This window comes from Chiloscyllium plagiosum, chromosome 11 (genome assembly GCF_004010195.1).
Source record: "Chiloscyllium plagiosum isolate BGI_BamShark_2017 chromosome 11, ASM401019v2, whole genome shotgun sequence".
Lineage (NCBI taxonomy): Eukaryota > Metazoa > Chordata > Chondrichthyes > Orectolobiformes > Hemiscylliidae > Chiloscyllium > Chiloscyllium plagiosum.
This window is the reverse complement of record NC_057720.1, coordinates 23,696,595-23,707,918: the sequence shown is the minus strand read 5'-3', so window position 1 is coordinate 23,707,918 and position 11,324 is coordinate 23,696,595. Positions and strand designations below refer to the sequence as shown.

Here is an 11,324-nt window from a genome sequence, read left to right as displayed (position 1 = left end):
GCTGTCCACTACACCTCCAATTTTGGTGTCATCTGCAAACTTACTAACTGTACCTCTTAGGCTCATATCCAAATCATTTATGTAAATGACAAAAAGTGGAGGACCCAGCACCAATCCTTGTGGCACTCCACTGGTCACAGGCCTCCAGTCTGAAAAACAACCCTCCACCACCACCCTTTGTCTTCTACCTTTGAGCATGTTCTGTATCCAAATGGCTAGTTTTCCCTATATTCCATGAGATCTAACCTTGCTGATCAGTCTCCCATGGGGAACCTTGTCGAACGTTGTGGTAGATGCAGGTAATATTACAACATTGAAAAGACATTTGGACAGGTACATGAATAGGAAAAGATTAGATGGGTATGGGCTAAACCGAGGCAAGTGGAACTAATTTAGTTTGGGAAACTTAACATGGATGATTTGGACCAAAGGGTCTATTTCTATGCTGTATGACACTATTACTCTATAAGATATCACCTTAAATGCAGTTCAGTTAACATCAGCTGACAATAACTGGATTCAATTCCTGCATTTAGAGGAACATTTATTACAACTTTGCCCTCCCAGTTTCGCATAAATGAGTGTATCCGAAATTTGACCACATATTACTCATAACTTTTCATTCCTTTAAATGGATGATTGGGATTTTTGAATCAATTAGTATAAAAAACACTGGGCAATTGCCTCAGGTCCCTAATCCTGAAGATTAGTGCCTGTTTTATGGTGCTTCTCCATTATCTATCAGAGATCCAGCAACAATCCATCACTGACAAAGGTTTGAATCTCGAGCCTCTGGCTGGTACAGCTGAATGGATCAATGTATCCAAATGGATTTTCTGTACAGATGTCATCCAATTTACTACCGCAACGTTACCAGAAATTTACAGACCACCAGACTAACAGCATAAACAGCGAAAATAAGGTACTTGTTAAAAGTAATGAACACACAACATCTAAAATTATATTTTTGCAATGAATTCGAAGATATGAAACTTACCAAATAGATAGCAATTCCTCCTCCAATCATAAATCCACAGTACACATCAATCGGATGATTCTTGTACTGGATGATGCGTGTTAAACCAGAGATCACAGCACAAATGATAAAAGTGAAGACTAACAATGGCTTCAGGAGTTTGGAGGAGTCCGTCAGGGTTGCATTGAAATACATCTAAATGACACAAAATAAATGTGTGTTGAAATGAATGAAGCATATTATCTTATACCACTGATTCCCATTCAAACCTTTGTAAAAATCATTGAATTTTATTTCACCGAATGCTTGAATTAATGAGCCAAATACTGGTTGTAGAATGTGTAGCAAATTCAGGCAATTGCATTGGTGCTATGTTTCCAACTTCAGCTATCCACTGCCCTGCCCTTTCCCCATATCATAGAGGGCTTTTGTCCGAAACATTGATTTTCCTGCTCCTCGGATGCTGCCTGATCTGCTGTGCTTTTCCAGCACCACTCTAATCTAGACTCTGATCTTCCAGCATCTGCAGTCCTCACTTATGCCTTTCCCCATATCATGCCCATTCTTTTCAAATGTGTATGTAATCCCATTGTAAATGACGTATGGTCTCTTTCTCAATTGCTGATTTGTGGTAAAACAATCACTGTTTGTAAATGCTCCTCGAGCATTAAAATTTCTTCCAATATACTCTGTATTCCTCGAATGATGGTGCTTAGCCCATGCCTATTTATTATCAGTTTACCAACCATGATAAGCCTACCTTTCACTATTCATTCTTTCAAAACCATTCATAACTTTGAAAAGATCAGTGTTTAAGCTTCTCAATTCCACTTTAAAATATGAAATTTCTATCTTAACAAGAATAATTGCATTCCTGATATCATGTTTGTGAATCTGCCCTGTGTCCTTTCTGTTGGTCTATATTCAGTTGATCATCTAGATTCCAGAATGCATGCTATTCCAATAATCAGGAATCCTTACTCTACCTTACTTATGGCATATTATCAACCTGCATGTTAACAATTTAGTGACATATACGTACTCCTTGACCTCTCTGTTCCTCCATTATAACCATTTAGAATCTAATTCCTTGGTCCATTTTATATTTCTCTAATTTAATTTGCAGTCACTCTGCTAACCTGGTTTCTCTCAATCTTCTACATTGGCATTGGCATTTCCCCTAGTTTTCGATCCTTGGCAAACTTTGATTTTATTCATTTGGTACTCACATTAGAATAATCTAAGTAAGTAGAAAAGTAGTCCCAGTACATTTCTCATAGATTTACATCTTGTCCATTTGAAAATTTCATTGATCTTCCCAGCCACATGGCTACATTCCTTTTAGTCTCATATGCTTGCATTTCTTTCAACAATTGCATAATATTTGTTGCCAGTAATCTGGCACAGCTCCCATTTTCAAACACTTGTTTGGAAAATTCTGGTTAGTGCCTTTGTTAATCTCTTCCTTAGCCTTCTGGGATAGATACTATCTCAATGTGTGATTTCTCCAATTGCAATTAAATTGTAATTGACCTTTTAATACTATGTTTTTTACTTGACTAAATGTTTGAATGCTACTTCTGCTACCCAAGTTTCATCTCCGTCTACAAATACTGATATTAAACATTTTAAAATACCTAGTCATTGTATTGACCTGCAATATATTTACACATTGTTACAGCAATTCTGTTATACAAATATCCCTTAGTTCAATATGTTCCACCAGAAAGGTTTTTAGCATTTATGTAAAACTAGTTAAAATTCCTGCTCGTCGGTTTATCTGAAGTTCTTCTCAATTCTAATTTAAGTGTCTGCACGTTTTCTGGACTCAAATCTACTGCAGAGCAATAATTTGTTCTTATTAAGTAAATTGCGATGCAACTTGGAATTGAATAAATGATTATACAATACAATTGGCAAAATATATTAGGATGATAAGATTGCTGTTATGCTTAAATGGTGTAGTTTTGTTGAATTTTTCTAATTATCTTTCAGTATAAAGTATAGTTTAAAGGTCACTCCCACAGATGACACAATTTTAAAAGGGGGCCCAGTAATAACAAGATCTGAATGAGGATATACATACAATTTAAAATTTGCAAAGCAAGTTAAGAAGGCTATATAAGGCATGTACAATGTATAAATTGTAGCAGGTCAGAAAAGAATACCCTAAATCATTAGAAATCCCAGTTTTTCTCAAGATGGAGCACTGAACGTCATCTTTTGGAACGACATCAAGGCTGCTGTGAGGGCGCAGAAGAGATTTATAAGAATGGTGCGAGGGATTCTGTTCCAATGATAGGTTGGAGAAGTTGGACAAGTTTTACTAAAGATAAAAACAAGGACTGCAGATGCTGGAAACCAGAGTCTAGATTAGAGTGGTGCTGGAAAAGCACAGCAGGTCAGGCAGCATCCTAGGAGCAGGAAAATCGTCATAGTGGGTTGACTGATCTTCTTAATGTTCCATGATTCTACAAAAAACCACAAAAGTGCTGTCTTCGGGGAGGATCAGTACTGTACAAACTAAACGAAAGATGTCACCAAGTTTTCTCATTTTGCCAGAGAGCAGTGAGCCCTGGAATACACTGCTGGCTGCTGTGGTAGCCACCGTTCCCTATTGACCCTGTTTTATTTCGATCTTTCCTAGGAGGATACATGGCTGTGACCATGGGGGAATGACAAGTAGTTAATCTTGAGTGTTTGGTACAATAGACCAGCTGGTCCTTTCCTGCCCATCAATTTCATATGTTCATATTAAATTCTTTCTAATTTTCACACTGATCATTTCACCCACTAATGAGGGTTGCAGCTAATTAACATAACAGAGCAAGCTCTTACTCACAGTTAATAATTAATTGACAGATTTGACTCTGTACTAGTTATGACACAGTAGATCACACAAGGTAGTCCTGATTACTTACAGAAACATACACAGCTGCGAAGGCTGCAAGTGTAGCATGCTGGGATGGAAAGGATTTTCTGCAAAGAGGAAAACAAGAATTTAATTATGCTGTTGATGTTTTACTCATTTATTAAGGCTTTACTGTAGTGCAGAATAATTAAAATCCAAGCGATGGGTATAATCAACCAGAGTTATACCTCCCACAGAGCCCCATTCTGTAGCTACTGTGAATTTTACTAATTTGCCCGAGCACTTTTATCTGCTATAAACAGTACTAAGACTGGAAAATTAACCATTAAACATGTTATATAATAAAACTGGACAATTTAAAGTTCAATCTGCAGGGAGCAATACTTGCGAACATGACTAAGTTTATTTTTTAGGAATTTTTCTTTGCATTAAATTTATACATTTATAATGGGTGTTACATGCTACATTTTATGTAAAGTACAATGTGGAATGTTCTCACTGTAGACACAAGCTACACCTCAAAGAGACCATTTATGATCCTTAAAATTCTATGTAACAAATTATTAATTCAAAGAAATCCTGCTACCAAGGAAAACGAATTATCCAAAACATATTTTACAGATGGTAATCATCATCTACGTTTATGTGATACTAAATTAACCGTTTGGGAAATTGAAAAATGCTTTAATCTACAAAAAGTATTGTTAAGAATTTTCTTAACAGGTAGACAGTTTTAAGGCAACATGTGAAATATTTTTAGATAGTGAATAAGATAGTGAATACATTTATACCAGGAAATATGATATAGCAATTTAATAATAAGACATTTGCAGTCATTTCTTTCCTATTGAATTTTTCAATTTCCTCCATCTTACAGAGATGTGAATGAGCAAACATTGTATCTTGCTGTCATCTTAAATAATATCTTATTCAACGACCTATTGGCTTTCTACGTGCCTGTCAAATTATTTGCATCAGGCATCACATTTTCATGTTATTGAACTCTCTGTCTCTTCTCATTAAACATGAAATTTTGAATAACCACCAATATTTTTCACATGTAATATTCTAAAAGGTTAGTGTTAAAATTTATCACTGCATTAAATTGCAGGGAATGATCACATGACAGCTCTAAATGTGAGCAAACAAATGATTTAGAAAGCATCTGTTAGCAGGTTTTAAACAGTGATTTCGATATAGTCTTCTTAAAAACAGCTTTAGTGACTCAAACAAAACTCTTCGGGTAATCAGTCATGAATTTGTCAAGAAAGAACATTTTTCTATTTATCAAGTCAAATGTACTTCCTCCACGTCAATTTGGTCATGTTACAGAACACAAAAATTTGTACTTCCAATGTTAATGAAACAACATCAGCTAATTGATAGGACTTTCATGGGTGCTTAGGCTATTGCTCATCTTTCTACAGGCTTAGAAAAGCAAAGACTTCAGATGCTGAAGCACTGAAACATTCACCGTTGTCTTTAGAACTTATAAGTTCCTCAGTATTCTTATTTTCCGAATGGCTCCCCCACCCTTACCCCAACCCATCCAAATTGTTCCTGTACATTACAACACTGGTGTCTACCCAATAATGTGGATAATTGCCTTGGTATGTCCTGTACACAAAAAGCTGGAAAGAAACAGGACAAACACACCTCAGCCAATTACTGACCCATCAGTCTACTCTGATCACCAAAAAGCAGCATTTAGTTGACAATAATATGCTCACTGATGCTAGTTTGGGTTCCTGCAGAGCCACTCAGCTCCTGACCTCATTACAGTATTGGTTCAAACAAGGACAAAGCAGCTGAATTTTAGAGGTGAGGTGAGAGTGACAAACCTTGACATCGAAGCCACATTTGACCAAGTGTGGGGTCAAGGAGCCTGAGCAAAGCTTGAATTTTTGGGGCTAGCTCTCTAGTGGTTAGAGTCATACCTGACACATAGGATGTTGGTCATGGTTGCTGGAGGTCAGCTCAGCTCCAGGACATCACTGCAGGAGTTCCTCAGGATAGTGTCCTAGGCCCAACCATCAATTACCTTCCCTCCGTCATAAGGTTAGAAGTGAGTTTGTTCGCTGATGATTGCATATTTTCAGCACTATTCATGATTTATATGAAGCAGTCTATTTTCAAATGCAGCAAGGCCTGGACAAAATAATGGCTTGGGCTGACACATGGGAAATATGCCACACAAGGTCAAGGCAATGATCATCTCCAACAAGACAAAATCTAATCATCACCTCTTGACATTCAATGGCATTGCTATTTCTGAATTCCTCACTGTGAACATCCTAAGGGTTATCATTCGCAAGAAGATGAATTGGACTAGCCGTACAAATACTGTGGCTATGAGAGCAGGTCGGAGGCTAAGAATCCTGCAGCACGTAGTTCAGCTCCTGATTCGCCAAGGATTGACCACCATACACAAGGTTCAAGTCAGGAGTGTGATAGAATATTCCCCAGTTGCCTGAACAAAACTCAAGATGGTTGACATCATCTGGGTAAAGTAGCCAGCTTGATTGGCATCACATCTATAATCATTCACTCCCTCCACCACTGATACTCAATAGCAGCAGTATATATAGTCAACAAGCTGCACTGCAAAAAATCACCAAAGCTCCTTAGATAAAACCTTCCAAACCCATGATCATTTCCATCAAGAAAACAAAGGTATCATTTGGCATGGGCTTACCATTACCTGCAAGTTCTCCTCCAAGCCACTCACAGAACTGACTTGGAAATGCATCAGCACTGTTTCAGTCAAAATCAGGGAACTCATTCCCTAACAACATTGTGAATCAACCTACAGCAAGTGGACTGAACAATTCAGGAAGGCAGCTCAACTTTGCCAGAGCAATTAGGGATGGGAAATAAATGCTGGCACAGCATGATCCCATAAATTATTTTTAAAAACCCAAAGTAAAGAAATAAGTATATTCTTGTGAACCAAGTTAAGGGTGACCAATATTAAGAAATGAACCTTTTTTTTCCACTCTTGGAATCAGGGATATTCTTTCACACTGCACAATGGTCATTATGATTCCTTCTTCAATTGTTAAAATAGTGCTCTTATGCATAACTGAGCACCAAACTCAATTGTGCTGTTACATCGACTTAGTTATCTTTAAATAGCCTAGACTAAAATAATTTGTAGGGCTCTAAGAAGTAATTGCTCCAGGAAGTGAAACAATGCCTATTCAGCTAATGCCTTCAGGTGATTGGGGTAGCTTCAATTCCACATAAGCCCCAAATTTATCCCTACGGAAGAAATGAGCAGCCTGGTTGGCATACTACTTAGATTTTAGTTACCAAATGTTTTTCAAACTGAAAATTATTAATGAGTATCATTTAATGGCAAATTAGTCCACTTAGGACTTTGAAACATAGTGGATCAATAGAATATATGTGATACTGCAGTTAGACCGTAGTGTGGGGGTAAAGTTTTGAAAGAAAAAGAAGATTTAGAGTCTCCTCAGTAAAACAAAATATAACCAGATTTAGAATCTCCTCTGTTTCGAGGACTAACTCTATGAAAAAAGAAAAAGTATAAAAAAGTAGAATATATGTGATTTGGACTTTTCTGCGTTTTCACAAATTGCAAACATCAGATGGTATAGGAAACATCTAAGTTGATCAAATAGTTGAAATAAAATATTTAATTAGAGTACAATGATTTTAAAATGGTGAAAGTGCTCCAGTTTTGCAGGAAATTCAAGACATGCACTGAATTGGTAGCAGGTGAATCCCATATCCAACCTTCAACTGAAAATAGATTTGATTCCCTACAGTGTGGAAACAGGCCCTTCGGCCCAACAAGTCCACACCAACCCTCCAAAGGGCAACCCACCCAGATCCATTCCCCTACATTTACCCCTGAGTAATGCACCTAACACTATCGGCAATTTAGCATGGTCAGTTCACCTAACCTGCACATCTTTAGAAACCGGAGCACTCGGAGGAAACCCACACAGACATGGGGAGAATGTGCAAACTCCACATAGACAGTTGCCCTTGACCTCAGAATATCCCAAGTATTTGACAGCCAATGAATTATATTTGAAGTGCAGTCATTATTGTGCAATAGGGAAACCCAGCAGCCAACGTCTGCCCAGCAAAAGCTGATAAACAACAATAAAGTAAAAGAGATGATCTAGTTAGTGATGTTGGCTAAGACATAAACGCTGTTCAGAACATGAGAGCTCCACTGCTCTATTTCAAATAGTGCCATAGAATTTTTTACATCCACTTACGAGAGCAAAACATTTTCTCTGTTCAACAGTTTCTCTGACTGTACACTTATTCAATATCATACTGAAGTGGCAGCAGAAATTAAATAGTCAAGTTTTTGGAATGAGACTAAATTCCACAGCCTTTTGGCAATTACTGTCCCATCGGTTAACTTTCAGTCATCAGAAAAGTATGGACGGTGTCATCAACAGTGCTATCAAGTACCGCTGACTCAGCAATAATCTGCTCACTGCTGACCAGTTTGGGGTTCCGCCAGCTCCTGCCTTCATTACAATCTTGATTATAACATGGCCAAAAGCGTTGAATTCCAGAAGTGAAGTGAGAGTGACTTTACTTGACATCTAGGCTGCATTCTATTGAATGCAGCAAGAAGGAGCCCTAGAAAAACTGGAATCAATGGATATCAGGGGAAACTGTCTGCAGGTCAGAGTCATACTTGGCACAAAGCAAGATGGTTGTAGTTGTTAGAGGTCAGTCATCTTAAAGTACATTTAAGTTGTCATTGGACAAACATATGGACGAACATGGAAAAGTGTAGGTTAGATGGGCTTCAGATTGGTATGACAGGTCGGCGCAACATCGAGGGCCGAAGGGCCTGTACTGCGCTGTAATGTTCTATCTTCTTTCATCTCAGCTTCAAGAATCTGCAGGAGGTCCTCAGAGTAATGTCCTCGGTCCAACTGTCCTCAGTTGCTTCACCAATGACCTTTTCTCAAACAGAAGGTCAGAAGTGGGAATGTTCACCAATGATTGTGCAATGTTCAGCACAACTTACGACTCCTCAGATACTGAAGTAGTTCAAGTTCAAATGCAACAAGATCTGGACAATATCCAGGTTTGAGCTGACAACTGTCAAGTGACATTTGTGCCACACAAATGCCAGGCAATGACCATCATCAATAAAAGATAATCTAAACACCATCCCTTGTCATTCAATGGTGTTCCCATCACTGAATCCCCACAATCAACATCCAAGGGGTTACCATTTACCAGAAACTCAATTGGACTCTCCATATAAATACAATAGCTACAAGGAGAGGAATACTGCAGCAAGTAACTCGCCTCCTGACTCCCCAAAACCACAAGTTAGGACTATGATGGAATACTTCCCACTTGCATGGATGAGTGCAGCTCCAACAAAACTCAAGACAGCATCCAAGATAAAGCAGCCTGCTTGACTGGCATGACATCCACAAGATGCACTGCAGAAATTCACCAAAGATCTTTAGACAGAATCTTTCAAGCCCATGACCACTTCCATCTAGAAATTCAAAGGTAGCAAATACACAGGAACACCACTATCCGTGAGTTCCCTTCCAAACCACTCACCACTCTGACTTGGAAATATATCACCATTCCTTCACTATCCCTGGGTCAAAGTTCTGGAATTGCTTCCCTATGTGCGACCTACACCATGTGTACTGCAGCAGTTCAAGAAGGCAGCTCACCACTATCTCCTCAAGGGTAACTAGGATGGTAAATAAATGCAGACTACCCAACAATGCCATGTCAAACGACTGAAATAAAATAGGTGCCATATCAACAGTTATTGTGGAAATGAAAGCTCATAGTCTAGGGGGCAACTTATTGGCCCGCATAGAAGATTGGCTAGCTAATAGAAAATAGTAGGTCTCAATCAACCATTTTGTAGTTGGCAAGATGGAATGAGAAATGTGCTACAGCGATCAGTGCTGCAGCCTCAATGTTTATATAAGTGACTTGGATGAAGGGACCAAACGTACATTTGCTAATGACATAAAAATAGGTAGGAAAGTAAATTGTGAAGAGAAAATGAGGAGGATACAAAGGGATACAGGTAACAACCCAAAAAAATTGAGGAAGCTGTAAATCAGTAATAAAAACAGGGGTTGCTGGAGAGGCACAGTGGATCTGGTGGTATCTGTGGGGGGAGGGCGGAGTTGACATTTTGGATCCAGTAACCCTTCCTCAGAAGCTCTTGTGGGGGGTGAGGTCAACTCACAAGGGGTATTGCCTCTGGTTTCTCTTTGCAGATACTGGTCTTTTCCAGCAATTTCTGTGAAAGGGATATAGGTAATTGATGAGTGGATAAGGATTCGGCAAGGAGAGAATAAACTGGAAAAAGGTAAAATCATCCATTTTGTCAGGACGAATAAAAAAATAAGCTTGTTATCTAAATGGTGAGAGATTGAAGATTGCTGAGCTGCAGAGGGATCTGGATGCCTGAGTGCATGAATCACAAAAGGCACAGCAAGGCATTAGGAAAGCCAATAACATGTTATTGCTTATTGCAAGGAAACTAGAATACAAACATGGGGAGGTGTGATAAAGGTTCATATGTTATAATTTGTAACTTGAGGTCTGATATTAATAGAACCACACATAGTTTTAAGTTTGTTTTGTATTTCTATATTGTGTGTATTAAGAAGGGGAGACAAGATAGAATTTTTCCAGGCTTTTGATGATATGCAAGTCAGTTGGGAAAATATGTTGAGAATAGAAAAATGAGATTGCCAACATCAAGAAAAAAGTCAGACATTCCCCCTAAGATTTTAACAGTTAAGTAAGAATCTCACTATTGAGTGTCAGAGGCCTATTTACATACATTAATATTTCATCATTTACCTCATCTCATATTGAATATAGGAGTTGGGATGTCATATTGTGGCTATACAGGAACTCAATTCCTCTACCAATAAAAGCCAGTACGCCATATGCCTTCTTCACCGCACTATTTACCTGGGTGGCAACTTTCTGAGATCTGTGTACATGGACACCAAGATCCCTCTGCTCATCCACACTACCAAGTATCTGACCATTAGCCCAGTACCCCGTCTTTTTGTTACTCTTACCAAAGTGAATCACCTCACACTTACCTGCATTGAACTCCATTTGCCACCTTTCTGCCCAGCTCTGCAACTTATCTATATCCCGCTGTAACCTGACACATCCTTCCTCACTGTCAACAACTCCACCGACTTTCGTATCATCCGCAAACTTGCTCACCCAACCTTCTAGCCCCTCCTCCAGGTCATTTATAAAAATGACAAACAGCAATGGTCCAAAAACAGATCCTTGCGGAACACCGCGAGTGACAGCACCCCAAGATGAACTTTTTCCATCAACTACTACCCTCTGTCTTCTTCCAGCCAGCCAACTCCTAATCCAAACCTCCAACTCACCCTCAAAGCCATATCTCCGTATTTTCTGCAGTAGCCTACCATGGGGAACCTTATAAAATGCCTT

At 38.7% G+C, this 11,324-nt stretch overlaps 1 protein-coding gene across 1 annotated transcript in view; it reads right to left on the bottom strand.

Annotated features, from left to right (window-relative positions):
- Nucleotides 1-11,324, bottom strand: part of LOC122554710 (2-lysophosphatidate phosphatase PLPPR4-like) — an 80,814-nt gene that overhangs the window by 1,617 nt on the left and 67,873 nt on the right. Inside the window, exons 5-6 of the mRNA XM_043700085.1 lie at nt 3,898-3,955; nt 998-1,171 (exon numbers count right to left, since the gene is read on the bottom strand). Of these exons, the coding sequence (XP_043556020.1) occupies nt 998-1,171; nt 3,898-3,955 (232 nt within the window). The remainder of the gene's footprint in view (nt 1-997; nt 1,172-3,897; nt 3,956-11,324) is intronic.